Source organism: Somniosus microcephalus, chromosome 5 (assembly GCF_052327205.1).
Source record: "Somniosus microcephalus isolate GS21.2 chromosome 5, FLI_Smic_1.0, whole genome shotgun sequence".
NCBI classification, from domain to species: domain Eukaryota; kingdom Metazoa; phylum Chordata; class Chondrichthyes; order Squaliformes; family Somniosidae; genus Somniosus; species Somniosus microcephalus.
Genome location: NC_140991.1, coordinates 244,866,240 through 244,883,823, shown reverse-complemented (window position 1 = coordinate 244,883,823; position 17,584 = coordinate 244,866,240). Strand labels below are relative to the sequence as shown.

The following is a 17,584-nucleotide window of genomic DNA, read 5'->3' as shown; positions in this document are numbered from 1 at the left end:
TTGGCTTGTTCTCTCTACACAGATGCGGCCGGACCTGCTGTGATTTCCAGCAAAAAAAAAATTTTTTTGTTTGTTTTTCACACAGACCCCAGCATCTGCAACATTTGACCCCTTGTGACCCCACCTCATTGTTCTTTGATGTAACGTTTTCCTGACTAACCTGTTTGGACACCATTCACACCTTTGATTGCTGTGATTATCTCTCTGCCGAGGTGTGATAAATGGCAGTTAGAAAGATTACCTGTAGTCATCTGGCATTATTCTCTGATTATATAAGCTGTGTCTTTATGCATCTCTCCACTTCACCTGATGAAGGAGCAGCGCTCCGAAAGCGTGTGATTTCAAATAAAACTGTTGGACTATAACCTGGTGTTGTGTGACTTCTTACATTTGTCCACCCCAGTCCAACACCGGCATCTCCACACCAGAATTTAGAAGGTTAAGGGGTGATCTGATCGAAGTTTTCAAGATATTAAGGGGAACAGATAGGGTAGATAGAGAGAAGCTATTTCCACTAGCTGGGGATTCTAGGACTAGGGGGCACAGTCTAAAAGTTAGAGCCAGACCTTTCAGAAGTGAAGTTAGGAAACACTTCTACACACAAAGTGTGGTTGAAGTTTGGAATTCTCTTCAGCAAATGGCAATTGCTGCTAGATCAATTGTTAATTTTAAATCGGAGATTGATAGCTTATTGTTAACTAAAGATATTAAGGGATATGGGGCAAAGACAGGTTCAGGTCACAGATCAGCCATGATCTCATTGAATCGCGGAACAGGCTCGAGGGGCTCAATGGCCTACTCCTGTTCCTATATGTAAATTAGGGACCTAATGCTTGTTGAAGGGCTCCATCAAGAAATTAGTTAGTGATGAGCACGGCTGGCGCTGGGCAGCCAACTAAAGTAAGTTTTAAAAAAATGTTGTTTTTTTAAAAAGCCTTCCTGTAGAGTCAGGAGGAGCAAGAGTGCTCCACAGGTGCTGCAATCGCCGCCCGCCCCAGAGTTCGCTCCAACTCCTGTTCTGGGTCTCCCATTTAGCACCAAACTGCATTTTGCCCATCTACTAGCCCACCTGGCAGCTTGTTCTAAATATTTATCACTTTTAAGGGAAAAAAGTTCTTCCTAATATCTATTTTAAGTTTACTTTCTACTAATTTATATTTCTGTCATCCTGCTTTCCTGGTTTACATGGAAGTAATGTTCATGGTTTATCTTTTATATTTTAATAATGAAGGCCCTTTTTTTTCTAAGCGGTAGAGCTAGACTTTCTTTGATCATTTACTCTAATGCTGTTATTATTCATTAATTTAAACAAGATGGTAAGTACTCACCTGCAGGGTCTCCCATAGATATTTTTTCTTAGCTACTCTAATGGCACATTTTTTTTCTTTGCAATCACATTCATGGTAGATGAGTAAATACTTTCCACTAATAATACTTAATTGTAGGATTCCTCCTTTTAGGACATAGATTTTCAAATTGAGATCCATAACGTGAGATTTCTGATTATTTTGTTTTTATTTTATTATATTGTTCAATAGAATATACCAATGGAAGAATGTTTTCTATAATGATAGCACTGTTTTCCTTTGGGGAGCTGATACAGTCTTTCAGAAGTTGGGACAGGGAGTCCCTGGGACTATTTGCAGGGATGCTTCACACACAATTTTTTTTAAACAACTGATGCAAGAGAACATAAATAAACATACTCTTGGAGTCATTCAAGAGGCAATTAGATGCTGCCACAGTGGGGTGTGATCAATTTCCAAGGGACGATGAGCGAGATGACGCAAAAGGCCTTCCTCATCTCTATTTATCTTTGTGATCTTTAGTTTATTATGTTTCTATAATCATTTTAAAACTAATTCTAAATTGTAAGTTTTTGCACTTTTAGGCTCTTCGATATCCTTATTTTCAAGTGGGCCAAGCTTTAGGTATTCCTATGCAATATGTACAGCAGCCACAGTTACAGAAAAAAATAGTTCAGCAAACAGAGCTCAAGCAAGTAACTTTGCCGAAGTATGAACTTCAGTACCAGTCGCAGCATCAGCCTCCGTCTCAAGCTCCACCTCTGCCTCAACCTCAGCTGAAAAGTACCCATCAACCACTTCAACAGGTACAAATGCCACAGCAGACTGCTAACCTCCAAGAACCCCAAAAAGACACAATGAAATTCAAGCAAACCATTCTTCCCGCCATCATTAACAACACCTATCAGGTAAATTGTGACCTCATTATGGTGTAAGAGCAATTATGTTAATTAAAATACATTAACCCTTTTACTGGAACAACCCCTGAATACATTGGGATTAGTTGAAGAGTCAGTAGTAGAGAGCTCTCATCAGCCATGAGGCAACAAAGGCAGCTGTTTCTGTAACTAATTTCTATGTTGAGTTGTGGTATATATAAATAATAAATAGGAGCTAAGGGGATACTAAAACGTATATGTCTCTTATGTTATATATATGTTTTAGTTTACTATCCTCTTAACTTCTATTTATTATTTATGTATACCAGATTTTTATTTAATACAATTATATATATATATGGCTCTTATGTTATCTACTTATGTTTTTAAATAACATAAGTAGATAGACGTTTAAGTAAAATGATGAGACAACTAAGACCCGTTGCCTGCAATTCCCGTGCCTTGTGGGAACTCCAGGACACTTCATATGTACTGGATATGCACAAGTGCAGGAAATGCCTCCAGCTGCTCAATCTCAAGCACAGGGTTTCTGAGCGTGAGGAGCAGCTGGAGTCACTCAAGGGCATATAGGAGGCTGAGAATTTCCTGGATCGTACGTTCTAGGAGGTGGTCACCCTGCAGTCACAGAGTTCAGGAGGATAGTAAATGGGTGGCCATCCGGTAGAGTAGGACGAGACGGGCAGTGCAGGAATCTTCCAGGAGTGTGGCACTCTCAACTGGGTTTCAGTACTGAGTATGAGTGAGGGTGACGACACCTCGGGAGAGTGCCGTCCAGAGCACATCCACGGCACCATGGGGCAAATGACTGCACGGGGGGGCACAGTGAAGTGTAGAAATGCAGTTGCCATAGTGGATTTGATAGACAAGGGAATAGACAGAAACTGGACACCCCTTGTCTCACCTGGTCTGCACAATTTTCTAATTTGAGTTTTATACCAGTGTAATTTGGCTCTCGCATGTCACATTTCGTGAGACTTTCATTTTGCATGCATCCATCCTTTGAGCATAGAGCTTGGAGAGGACAAGAGTTGGATGAATCTGCTAAACGGAGTGAATTGCAAATGGAGGACTTTAAAAACAGAAATTTGGTGAGAGTAGTAATTAGGTGCAGAGGGGGAAGGAGATGGTAAGTAATTTAAACCAAGGGGCAACAGTAAATAAGTAAATAAATAAATAATCAGTAATTCATTAGCTCCACATGGATAAAATTAAAATTAACTAAGAGAGGATACCAACATTAAAGGGATTCCAATTGCATGAAATATAAATCTGGTACATATAAATAATAAATAGGAATTAAGGGGATACTGGAACATTGAGGGCTCGAAATTGGGTTCCTTGGCACCTCCCGTTAGCACCTCCGGGGGGCGCTAATGGGTTTGCGACCGGCGCGGCAATATCAACGCCTCCTGCTAAATTCGGCGGGAGTTTTGCGGTGGCAGTAAGACGTTGCACCACGATCTCTTGCACCCGGAGATCATGACGTCAATGCTGTGCGCAGCGCCCCGGTTGTGTCCTGGATGTAAAATTCCCTCTCGCCCCCTGCTTGTGTGCCTGCCGTTAACAACGACAGGTGGAGGAGCGCTATGTAAAGGCATCCACTTCCGGTGTAGATTTCGTCGGCAAACAATGCTGCGTTGTTAATTTCACATAGGCAAAGAGGCCTTTTGACCGATTTGAGCGTTTTGCGTTTTAACGAGTGTTCTGGCACATAAAGATTATTGAGTTTTATTGAGGGGAGATTTGAAATGCAGTATTTGTCTCCTTTCATGGGGGCTGTACTGGCACTGGACCTCACCCTCCAGCATCAACGCCTGAGGCACAAAGAAAGAGTGCAAAATGTGGCCAGAGGTAGGAGGGCCAACAGGGCTCTCAACAGGAAGCGTTACCCACCCAGGGTATTCACACAGAATCACAGAATCACAGAAACCCCACAGTGCAGATAGAGGCCATTTCGGCCCATCGAGCCGGCAGCAGTTCTCCTACATGAATTTAACTGAGGACCAGTGAGTTAGAAGGCTTCGCTTCGCTTCAGCAAGGATGTGGGGTTCAGAGCTCTGCCACCTCCTGCAGCCAGACCTGGAGCCTGAGATCAGGACCACCACGGCTCTTTCAGTGGCAGTCAACGTCACCATCGCCCTCAATTTCTACACCAGCGGATCATTCCAGTGTGCGACAGGCTACATCTCCAACATCTCCCAGTTTGCAGTCCATTGCTCCATCCTCCAGACAGAAAGAGAAGGGTCTACATTTGCTTCCCCATGACCAGAGAGAAGCAGCACGAGCGTGCATGTGGCTTTGCCAGGATAGCGGGCTTCCCCATGGGGCATGGCACCATTGACTGCACCTACGTCGCTTTGCGGGCACTTCATAACAATCCTGAGGTTTTCCGTAACCGCAAAGGCTACCACTCACTTAATGTGCTGTTGGTGTGCGACCACACACAACGAATCCTGACCGTCAGTCCCTGCTATCCTGGCAGTAACCACGATGCCTTCATCCTGTGCCAGACTAGTGTACCAGATCTATTCCAGCCAACACATGAAGCTTACGGCTGGCTGCTGGGAGACTATGGGCTATCCGCTCGCTACCTGGAGCATTACTCCCCTCCGCAACCCCAAAACTCCTGGCTAGCAATCATAATGAGAGCCATGCTGCCACCAGGAACATCATTGAGCAGACCATCGGAGTGCTCAAGCAACGGTTCCACTGCCTTGACCATGCAATGTGCAATATTCCAGTAATCAATTTATCAAAAACCATTAACCACATATATACAAGAACAATATTGACTAATCACCATTGTGCAAACCCTCTTTACAATCCCCTTTCCTAATCTAGTGCTCCTATGTAGTGTCTCCCCAGTGGTTACAGCAGGGCTGGTGGAAAGCTGCTGAGTGTTGGTGCCACAGACTACAGATGGCTTTGCAGGAAGCTCTCGACTAACTCTGTCCCTGGAAGTGGGAGCAGCCATAGCCATCAGGGGATTCAGTTGCTCGCAGGTCGCCTCAAAGCCAGCATTGCTGAAAATGAGCATCTGCACAATGATGCAACCTCCCCTTTAAGAACTGAAAGGAACCAGTGTGAAGGAACAGTGCTGAATGCATTGCACCTGAAATTCAGTAGTGCTCTGCTGGTAGTGCCCCTGTACCACCCCACTGAGGTCATTAGCACTTGATTTAGTGCCCCACTTCCTTCCTGGGGCGCTAAAACCCAATTTAGTAGAAGTTGAGAATCCTTGGCGCCTGGCACTAAATTTTCAAAATTTCAAAAGTTAGCGCAATACCCAATTTCATCCCCTTAACATATGTTTCTTACGTTATATATATGTTTTAGTTTACTGTCCCCTTAACTCTTATTTATTATTTATGCATACCAGATTTTTATTTAATGCAATTATTTTTTTTATATTTGTTCCTAGGATGTGGGCGTCGCTGGCAAAGCCAGCATTTATTGCCCATCCCTATTTGCACCACCACCTTCTTGAATCGCTGCAGTCTGCATGGTCAAAGTACTCCCATAGTGCTGTTAGGGAGGGAGTTCCAGGATTTTGACCCAGCGATGATGAAGGAACGGTGATATATTTCCAAGTCAGGATGGTGTGTGACTTGGACGGGATTTGTATACCAATGTAATCTGGTTAGAATTAAGGAACAGCTATTACACTGCTGGGTGTATACTGTAGGCCACCAAATAGTGGGAAGGAGATAAAGGAGCAAATTTGCAGGCAAATTGCAGAAAGATGCAAGAACTTTAAAGTAGTGATAATGGGGGACTTAAATTATCCTAATATAGACTGGGAAAATTGCAGTGTACAGGGCAAAGAGGGGGAGAAATTCCTGAAATGTGTACAAGAGAACTGGATCTAGTTCTGAGGAATAAAGTGGAACATGTTTCAGTGGGGGAGTATTTGGGCTACAGTGATCATAATATCATTAGGTTTAGAGTAGTTATGGAAAAGGACAAGGAAAAATCATAAGTGAAAATATTCAACTGGAGAAGAACTAATTTCAGTGAGTTCAAAAGTGATCTGGCCCAGATGGATTGGAATCAAAAATTGGCAGGTGAAACAGTAAATGAGCAATGGAGGCCTTCAAGGAATTCGGGTAAAGGCTCAACATATTCCCATGAGGGGAAAAGGAAGGGCATCCAAAGCTAGAGCTTCCTGGATGACTAAAGATAAAGACCAAAGGCTGGATTTTACCAACCTCGGCGGGTCCGTGGCAGGCGATGTCAGTGGCGGGTCCCGCGGGGCCTCACTGCCGGCTCCAACCCGCTGTCCAAAATGATTTTCCCCTGATTGGGCTTGTTAAGCCCGCCCTGCGCGTTTGCCGGCCAATTGAAGGAAGCGGGTCTGATGATGTCATTTGATGACGCATCATCAGCCGGTTTCTTTAAAGGGACCATGCGCAAATTTATTTTGACATATGCTGTCAGTATTCTACAGCATTGAGGTGCTGCAAACACTGACAATGATTGCACAGAGGTGCACGGTTACACCCAGGCTCTCCCATGACTCCCTCCATATGCTTATGGTATGGAGGGAGTCACAGCACGCAGGGAGGTTCTCTTCCCTTCCAATGGGTGGAAGAGACCTCCCCAGGAGATCAACGCATCCTGGTTGCACATTGCACAGGAGGACAGAAGCAGGGATGTCGTCAGGAGGAACAGGTTGCAGTGGCGCCAACCTTACAATGATCTCAGTAGATCACGAAACGTTACTGTAAAGCCATACTCAACCTCATCCTGCTATCCCTCTCATCACATCCCCATCACTCTGCCTTCTCTACCCTACTCTTGCACATTCTTACTCACACCAACTTACCTTGCACCTCCACCCATTCCTCTCTATCTACATTATCACTTCCCCCATCTCACTAGCCACCCCTCACACTCCCTCTCATCCTAGTCCAATCATACCAACTAACAACACACAAAGGTAGGCACTTGGATGTTTTATGCAATGTTCATGTAAAGTTTCTGTTAATGTGGTGTCAAACATTGAAACCTTTATTTTGAACACTTTGCATTCTTGGACAGATCTGTGTGCACCTTTGGAAGTGGCTTAGTGAGTTGCAGTGAATGGTGAAACATAACGGTACCCCCCGCAATGGTGATGTGGCTTGAGCATTGTAGGGATGCTTAATGGTGTTGGTGTGGGGTGGTGCCAACCTGGCGCATCATGTGGCAGCCAGGGTGTACAGCGTCAAGTGAAGTAAATCTGGCCATGGTGAGGCCATCCCTGGCCTCCCGAGCAGCAATGTTGTTGGATGCTGATGCCCTGTGTCCTGTGCAGCATCAGTTGATTGCGAAGAAGGTTGGTGTTGCAGGTGTTGGGGCTGATCGTGGTGGGATTCTGAGGACCAAGGTGAGATGGTTTCAAGGGCACTGATGCTGATGTAATAGATGGCAGGTGAACTTGAGATGACAGAAGCAATCTGTCAATGGTGAGAGAGGTTGTTCCAATGAGGTGACACTGGAGAGAGAGTTTGCTCCAAACACTTGCAACCTGCATAAAGCTCAATCTGTCTTCCAAATGCAGTAAGCAACAGCTTCTGAGCTTGGGAAAGTAAACAACTGTGAGATGGGAGCTTTTACAGCACATTTGCAGCTGTCAAGTAATGAGATGATTCCATGGTCATACAACTCCCGCCCAGCTTAACAGACGTGATCCCTGAGCAGCGTGGACCCTCTGAAAGTGAGCTGAAAATAGTTGTTAATCCTCTGTTAACAAGGTCATTGCCTCCCCCACCGCTGCGTGTCGGGTCTGCTCATTGGGAAAGGCGCACGGTGGCAGGTTGACAGCGGGCTCCCGACTATAAATAGAGGCATAGAGTACAAAAGCAAAGAACTTATGCCAGACCTTTATAAAACACTGGTTAGGCTCCTGATGGCTATTATGGCCAATTCTAGGCACCACACTTTAGGAAAGACGTCAATGCCTTAGAGAGGGTGCAGAGGTGATTTACTAGAATAATATCAGTGATGAAAGTCTTCACTTATATGGAGAGACTAGAGAAATGTGGGTTTTTCTCCTTAGAGCAGAGAAGGTTAAGATTCGATAGAGGTGTTCAAAATCATGAAGGGTTTTGATGGAGTAAATAAGGAGAAACTGTTTCCAGTGGCAGAAGAGTCATAACCGGAGGACACAGGTTCAAGGTAATAGCCAAAAGAGCAGAGGCGACATGAGGGGAAAGAAAATACGCAGCAAATTATTATGATCTGGAATGCACTGACTGAAAGGGTAGTGCAAGCAGATTCATTAGTAACTTTGAAAAGGGATTTGGATAAATGCTTGAAGAGGTCAAATTTGCTGAGCTGTGGAGGAAAAAGCAGGTGAGTTGGACTAATTGGATAGCTCTTTTGTAGAACTGGCACAGGCACGATAGACCAAATGGCCTCCTCCTGTGCTGTATCACTTTATGATTCTATGATGCAACATGACTTCTACCATTCAGGATATTAAAAGTTAACTGTATGCAGCAGGTTAGATTATTTTAGTTAGGTGTTCATGTTGGATTTTCACTTGCAGGAAATGCTTGTTACTGGACAAGTAGTATAACTATTGTTTCCATTATTCGAGAAATCGACTTTAAAATAGGACTTCTCCAAGGTTAAAAAAAAACCCTGAAAGAAAGTGTCATCTTTAAAGTTGCTCCTTTATTACCAACTGCTATTCCATCTCTGGGAGTGCTGAAGCATCTAACTAGAAGCTACAGAGTCCAATGCATTTGGCAGGCCTATATGAAGTTCATGTAGGTGTTGCTTTGAAAGTGCCCCAATTGCCATATTTCAAGCTTAATATAGTACAAGATGATAGAAAGCATCTAGGAACATAGGAAGAGGAGTAGGCCATTCAGGCCCTCGAGCCTATTCCAACAGCACCTTATTCTGCATAGGCAGACAAAAAACAGGTAAAAAAGTAAGGGCCAGCTTATTGACCTACAAACACTCATTGCATTTAAACTGAGTTTTTTTTAACCCTGGTCCAACTGCACCTCGGACATCTGCCACTGGCTGTGCTGCAGATCTGCCAGAGTTGCCATGTGCTGCATGGTGGACTGCAGTTCCAGTTAAGCAGTCACGCATGATTTCACACATGTGGGTTGTGTGACATTCCTCGCAGGGTGTTTTCCACACTATCTCAGATAACTGCATAAGACATTTGTGGTCAAATGTAGTTTTCTTTTTAAATGCAGAACCCACGAGTTGCAATTTCTTGAGCTCTGCAACTGAGAAAAGACACAGTTGGCTCTCTGTTTAACGGTCTCCTGCTCCTCCATGTTCACCACCACCTCCTCCTGCTCACTTGTGGTCCCTGATTTATCCAGTACATGCGCCAACTTCAAATTAATTCTTTAAATTTCCCGGGATGGATGTACCTGTCTTGGTGTTTGTGATGGAGTGGAGTTAGTGGCACAGGGTACTGTAAGACACTGGCTTCTTGGAACCTGTGGCTGGTTCTTGTGAGATGTCTAGAAAATGCTGCTTATTGCTTATGTGGTAAACTGCTGTGTGACATGGTACTAACCCCAAGCTTGCAGAGGAGCCTTGATCACACCCGAAAACTGGCATACACTGCACCTGCCTGTTAACATTGTCCCAGGCAGTTCATTAACTTTGTGCTGGAACCTCATTATGAGTCAGGCTTTCAGCCAGCACCTGTTTAGGGGACCGGAAGACATCTCAGATGCCACTTAAATGCAGCCAGCACCTCTTAAAACTGCAGAAACAAGGAAACAATTCTGAAGAGAGAAATGGCTGCAAGACTTGCAGATCGTGCCCCCAGGTTCTCAGAAGTTGCTTTGGAGGTCCTGGTCCAGGCAGTGGATGGGAGGAGGGAGATCTTGTTCCTCCAGGGGGCAGAAATCCATCCAAGCAACAACTCGTGCCAGTGGGAAGACATCGCAAAGGAGGTAAATACCAGGATCTTAGCTCCCAGGACATAGCTGCAGTGACAAAAAAAGTTAAATATCTTCACCAGAGTTGTCAAGGTAAGAATGCTGTCCTCTCTGTTCATACCTCCAGCCTCATTACTCACAATACTCTCCTCCTGCTTCCCTACACGCTACTGCAATCACTGCACCACATGTAATGACACCTCCTCACACACTCACTACATTTGCAACTCTCACTTCCCCATACCTCACATCTTACACACTGCATACCAACTATTCACCATAAACACCTCACAAGACTGTCACTAACATACTCCCTTCTTTCTTGCAAGAGAAGGTTGCGCACAACTCCAGACAGGATGCTGCCAACAGAGAAGGCTAAGCCCTCCTGCACACCCCCCCCCCCACCCCCCCAAAAATAAAGTGTGCTGGCCATTACGGGCAGTGACCGTCAAATCCGTGGCAACTGGCAACGCTGGAGGAGACGTCACGCAGGGTTTCTTCGCACCTTATCCTCTTTTTTTCCTTCTTACTTCTATCTCACCCTACACACTCTGCATCACAAATTGCAGATGCTTTCACCAGCCACTTTTCATCCTGCTCTCCCTTCACACTAAAAGCTAACCCTTGTCCAACTCTTTCATTTCAGATGCTGAAAATGTGGAGATACCTCTGCCAGTTGAATAAACGGAAGCCAGCCTTCCTGAAGATGCAATGTTACGCGATCTGACCCTCGTCAGCACCAGCTCAGATACTGGCACCATGTGTAATTTAGAGGCTAGAGGATGTATCTTCATGTGGTGAATTACTGAGAGCTAGGGCAGGCAGCTAGGATGCCACAGGTACCAGCTCGTTGGAGGGTGAGATCTCATACTAGCTCTGCTGCAGAGGACTCAGATGCGAACTTCGAGGGCTCAGCCTACCAACGAAGGCTGATGAGCAAATACCAGCAAATGCTGGATGCACTGGGCAGCCTATCAGCGACCTTGCACGCAATTTTGCACAGCATGGAGGAGTCCAGCTCCAACTTGTGTCAAGGCTTCACACAGAGTATGGGGAGCATTCTGTCCAAGGTAGATCAAGTGGTCAGCTCCATCAACACAACAGTGGTGCCCACCATCATCGAGCTTCTCCTGACAGCTGTCACAGCTGCCGTGGAACCTCACACCACTGCCATCTTGGCTTTGGGGGCCACTATTTACGAGGGCTACCAGAGCGTCACCTCACTCTTGCACTCTGTTCTCGTGCAGAGCCAGAGGAGTGCTGAAGGCACAGACCCAAGAGAGTGGCCTTGGCACCATAGGAGATGGCACGTGCTGTCCTCTCTCAGAATGACAGCATGTCTGCTCTCCCCCACTCACTCTTCCAGTGTCCTTGTTAATGCCACACTGCCAACTGAGCCAGACTGCCCCGGCCCATGCCACAATACTGTAGTCTGCAGCCCAGTCCCCAACGCCCACAGCTGTTCTGGGTCATCCACCACAGCCACCTGAAGTGTCCTCAGTGGGAGCACAGCAGTTTTGCCTCCCAAGCTGTAGCCAATGGGGAAACAGATCACATGAGCCCTAGGATTGGTAAATGAGCACAGAAGACAGGCACTAAGGGCTTGCATATGGGTGATTCATAATTATTTCTGTTGTTAGATACAGGTGGAATTGACTTGTTAGATAAATTTGTTCCAGATTTGGCATTGGTGTTTATATTTGTAGTGAAGTGAGGGCAAGTTGGTTAAGGCAGAACTGAAGGAAGGCAATCGGATGGTAATAGTAGGGATGGTGGTGGTAAGGATTGGAGAACTATTGGCATATTGGGGATTTGAGGAATGGTTCAGGTGAAGCGCCCTTTGATTAGCTGTTCTCTGAGAGCTCTGGCAGCTGGTGAACTGGTGGTTGATGCCATTCCTGCTCTTTCTCCTCTTCATGCTCCTCTTCCTGTTGTACTTGTAGCTGCCCAGGTGGTGGTAGGGGATGATCCCTCGTAATGACAATGTTATGGAGCATGCAGCAAACAAACACAAATCTGCCACTCAGGGCTGTACCACAAAGCTCCTCCTCAATGGTCTAGGCAGCGGAAGTGTTAGCACGTTGAAGTTTCTGGTGCTAGCATGGCTCTTCTTGTAGGCGAGCTCTGCAGCTGTGCCTGGGTTTCTGACAGGAGTCATGAGCCATGTCTGGAGAGGATAACCCTTGTCGTCCAATAGCCAGCCTGTATCCTGACTGAATGGATGGAATAAAGGCAGCTTGGAGGACTAGCGCAGGATAAGTGAGTCATGACTGCTGCCAGAAAACTGGGCACAGGCCTGCATGATGCACTACCTGTGGTCGCAAACGAGCTGGACGTTGAGAGAATGGAAACCCTTTCAGTTGATAAAAGTCTGGTTATGGGGAGCATGCAAGGCAATGTTGGTGCAGTCTATGACACCTTGCACCTCGGAGAAGCCTACAGTGTGAGTGAAGCCAAGTGCCCACTCGCCTGCTTCACTCTGTCCATGGGGTAGGAGATGTATCTGTTCCTCCTGGTGTAGAGAGCCTCGGTGATCTCACTCATGCAACGGTGAACTGCAAACTCTGAGATATCACTGATGTCACCTGCTGCAGCCTGAAAGGAGACTGTGGCATAAAAGCTAAGGGCCACTGTAACCTTGACAGCTACAGGTAGTGCTGTCCATGCCCTGGTGCAAGGCTCGAATTGTGGCTGCAGCAGGTGGCATTATTTTCCTTTGTGAAGTGCAGGTTCCTCACACATTGCTCCTCAGTGATGCCCATATATGTGAAGTTGTCCCTGAATGCCTGCAGTGGAAATGGCCTCCCGCACAATGCCCTCCTCCTGCTCCCTCTTGCTGCAGCTCTGTCTTCCTTGCTGCTCCCCCTTGTCATCCAGCACCAAAGACAGCCCTACCAGATCACCCATGGCTACAATCAAACAGTTATGAAGGCAGCCAAAAAGATCACCAGCAGCCTGAAATAATAAAGCAGGAACTAACCTGTAAGTAGTGGATAAGGCTACCTGCCTGTTAGTGCCACGAGTTGCTGGGCGGGTTTATCACGCGATGAGTCAGCCGCTGGGACAGCCCAATATCAGAAAAGGGTCCTGCAACAATCTAGTGCAGTAGATGTAATTTATCTAGATTTCCAAAAGGCCTTTGATAAGCTGCCACATAATAGACTAAGCTCGGAGCATGTGGAGTCGGGTCAAGTTGCAGAATGGATAGTTAGCTGGCTACAAGACTGAAAGCAGAGAGTAGGGGTACGGCGTAGCTATTTAGAGTGGCAGAAGGTGGAAAGTGGGATCCCACAAGGATTAGTGCTGGGACCACTGTTGTTCACAATTTATATTAATGATTTGGACTTTGGAATCAGAAACACAATTTCTAGATTTGTGGCTGACACCAAATTGGTGGGATGGGGGGAATAGTCAATACTGTTACATTGGGACCAGTTCTGGGGGAGGCAGGCCCTGTACAGGCACCTCAACAGAGCCAGGACCAATATCCTTGCGGGGGTGTATGCTAGTGCTGTTGGGGAGGGTTTAAACTAATTTGGTAGGGGGATGGGCATCAGGATGTAGCATTAGAAAGGAGAAAAAAGGTGCACAAAGGATTGGGAGAGACAGACAACACTAGAGTAAGAAATAGTACGGTATTAGGTGGGGTCAGACTAAGAGAATACAAGAAGGCCTAAGATAGGTTTACAGTGCACGTGTGTAAACGCACGAAGCGTGATAAATAAGCTGCAGGCGCAAATAGCCACATGGGAATATGATGTCGTGGTGATAACGGAGACCTGGCTCAAAGAAGGATATAAGGTATTCAGGAAAGATAGGGAAAGAAAGAAAGGAGGTTGGGTGGCAGTATTGATTAAGGTGAATATTACAGTGCTGAAGAGAGAGGATGTCCTGGAGGGGTCAAGGACAGAATCTATTTGGTTAGAGTTAAGAAACAATAGAGGTGCCATTACACTACTAGGTGTATTATATAGGCCACCAACTAGTGAGAAGGATATAGAGGAGCAAATTTGCAGGAAAATTGCAGAGAGGTGTAAGAACTATAGGGCTGGATTTTGCCAATGGGGAGCTTTTGGAGGCGGGATTCCCACTTGTCAGGGTTCAGACCCGCCTCCATCAACTTCTGGCCAACCCACGCTATTGTCCCTTGATTGACCTTGTTAAGCCCGCCCAGCAGGTTTAGCAGACCAATTAAGGGAAAGCCGGTTACAGAGAACATCAAGGAATGACGTTTCATCTGTCAAATATTTTTGACAGATGAATTGTCATCGTTTGACGGCTCTGTGAAGCCTGCAGGAAGAAACAAAGGTAAGTAAACTTTTTGTAACACTTTCCACTTACCTCACACACTCACCTCTCCACACTTACACCCATCACCTTCACAGCGCACTTTTGCACCCCCCCCCGACCCCCGCAGACCCAGTACTTGCCTCGCTGACCCTGGTGGGGTTCGGAGCCTTCGGGAAGCCCGCACTTGTGTGGGCAAAATGGAGATAATCCTCTTATCCCAGTTAACAGGCAGTTAAGTGGCTGTAATCCCCTTTCCGCCTCCAAGGAGACGGGACCCAGCGCAGGTCGGCTACCTGCCTCCTGGCAAGATGGCATGGAGGAGGCGGGTTGGGCACCCGCACCCAGATTCTGCCATTTTCCCGGCAGTCCCGCCTCCATACCTGCCTCTCCAGGGCTGGCAAGATCGCGCCCATAGAGTAGTGATAATGGGGGACTTCAATTATCCTAATATAGACTGGGATAGTAATAGTGTGAAGGGCACAGAGGGGGAAGAATTCTAAAGTCTGTTCAGGAGAACTTTCTTGATCAGTACGTTTCAGGCCCAATGAGGAAGGAGACATTGCTAGATCTGGTTCTGGGAAATGAGGTGGGTCAAGTGGAGCAAGTGTAAGTAGGGGAACATTTAGGGAACAGTGATCATAGTATCATAAGGTTTAGATTAGCTATGGAAAAGGACAAAGAGCAATCTAGAGTAAAAATACTTAATTGGAGTAGAGTCAATTTCAGTGAGTTGAGAACGGATCTAGCCCAGGTAAACTGGAATCAAAGATTGGCAGGCAAAACTGTAATTGAACAATGTGCTGCTTTTAAAGAGGAGATGGTTCGGGTACATTCGAGGTACATTCCCACGAGGGGGACAGGTAAGGCAACCAAATCCAGAGCTACCTGAATGACGAAAGAGGTAGAGAGTAAGATGAAGCAGAAAAAGGGGCGTATGGCAGATGTCAGGTTGCAAATACAAGTGAGAACCAGGCTGAATATAGAAAGTTTAGCAGGGAAGTGAAAAAGAAAATAAGAGGGGCAAAGAGAGCATATGAGAATAGACTGGCAGCTAATATAAAAGGGAACCCAAAAGTCTTCTATCAGCATATAAATAGTAAACGGGTAGTAAGAGGAGGGGTGGGGCTGATTAGGGACCAAAAAGGAGACCTACACATGGAGGCAGAGGGCATGACTGAGGTACTAAATGATTACTTTGCATCTGTCTTTACCAAGGAAGATGATGCTGCCAAAATCATCGTGAAAGAGGAGGGAGTTGAAATACTGGGATGGAATAAAAATTGATAAAGAGGAGGTACTAGAAAGGCTGGCTGTACTTAAAGTAGATAAGTCACCAGGACTGGACGGGATGCATCCTAGGATGCTGAGAGAAGTAAAGGTGGAAATTGCAGAGGTACTGGCCTTTATCTTCCAATCCTCCTTAGATACCCGGGTGAGATGCCAGAGGACTGGAGAACTGCAAATGTTACACCCTTGTTCAAAAAAGGGTTAAGGATAAACCCAGCAACTCCAGGCCAGTCAGTTTAACCGCAGTGGTAGGGAAACTTTTAGAAATGACAATCCAGGTCAAAATTAACAGTCAAGTGTGGATTAATTAAGGAAAACCAGCACGGATTTGATAAAGACAAATTGTGTTTAACTCATTTGATTGAGATGTTTGATGAGATAACAGAGAGGGTTGATGAGGGCAATGTGGTTGATGTGGTGTACATGAACTTCCAAAAGGTGTTTGATAAAATGCCACATAATAGGCTTGCCAGCAAAGTTGCAGCCCATGGAATAAAAGGGGCAGTGGCAGCATGGATATGAAATTGGCTAAGTGACAAGAAACAGAGAGTAGTGGTGAACGGTTGTTTTTCGGACTGGAGGAAGGTATACTGTGGTGTTCCCCAGGGGTCTGTACTAGGGCCACTGCTTTTCTTGATATATATTAATGACTTGGACTTGGGTGTACAGGGCACAATTTCAAAATTTGCAGATGACACAAAACTTAGATGTATAGTGAACAGTGAGGAGGATAGTGATAGACTTCAAGAGGACATAGGCTGGTGGAATGGGCGGACACGTGACAGATGAAATTTAACGCAGAAAATGCGAAGTGATACAATTTGGTAGGAAGAACGAGGAGAGGCAATATAAACTAAAGGGTACAATTCTAAAGGGGGAACAGGAACAGAGACCTTGGGGCTACATGTGCACAAATGTTGACGGTGGTAGGGCAGATTGAGAAAGAGGTTAAAAAAGCATATGGGATCCTGGGCTTTCTTAGGCAGAATACAAAAGCAAGAAAGTTATGATGAAACTTTATAAAACACTGGTTTGGCCTCAACTGGAGTATTGTGTCCAATTCTGGGCACCGCACTTTAGGAAGGATGTGAAGGCCTTTGAGAGGGTGCAGAAAATACTTACAAGAATGGTTCCAGGGCTGAGGGACTTCAGTTACGCGGATAGACTGGAGAAGCTGGGGTTGTTCTCCTTAGAGCAGAGAAGGTTGAGAGGAGATTTGATAGAGATGTTCAAAATCATGATGGGTCTAGACAGAGTAGATAAAGAGAAACTGTTCCCATTGGTGGAAGGGTCGAGAACCAGAGGACACAGATTTAAGGTGATTGGTAGAAGAACCAAAGGCAACAGGAGGTAAAACTTTTTTACGCAACTCTGCCTGAAAGGGTGGTGGAGGCAGATTCAATCGTGGCTTTCAAAAGGGATAAGTACCTGAAGGGAAAAAAATTGCAGGGCTACGGGGTAAAAGCGGAGAAGTGGGACTAGCTGAAATGCTCTTACAGAGAGCCGGCACGGGCTCAACAGGCTGAATGGCCTCCATCTGTGCTGTAACCTAATTCTTCTTAGGCAGTCCCTCGGAACCGAGGATGACTTGCTTCCACATTAAAAATGAGTTTGCAGGTGACTGATTAGTCCAATGCGGAACCTACAGTCTCTGTCACAGGTGGGGCAGACGGTGGTTGAAGGGGCGGGTGGGTGGGGTGCTTGGGTTGACGTGCGCTCCTTGCGCTGCCTACGCTTGGCTTCCGCTTGCTTCCAGCGAAAAGACTCGAGGTGTTTGGCGCCTTCCCGGATGATTCTCCTCCACTTTGTGCGGTCTTGGGCCAGGGATTCCCAGGTGTCGGTGGGGATGTTACACTTTTTCAAGGAGGCTTTGAGGGTGTCCTTGAAGCATTTCCTCTGC

General features: G+C 46.0%; 1 protein-coding gene across 7 annotated transcripts in view; it reads left to right on the top strand.

Moving 5' to 3' along the window:
* mak (male germ cell-associated kinase) overlaps window positions 1-17,584 on the top strand; it is a 374,380-nt gene that overhangs the window by 207,749 nt on the left and 149,047 nt on the right. For all 7 annotated transcript variants that reach the window (XM_085988792.1, XM_085988791.1, XM_085988790.1 and 4 more), the window contains one exon: window positions 1,892-2,215. In XM_085988792.1, the coding sequence (XP_085844918.1) occupies window positions 1,892-2,215 (324 nt within the window). The remainder of the gene's footprint in view (window positions 1-1,891; window positions 2,216-17,584) is intronic.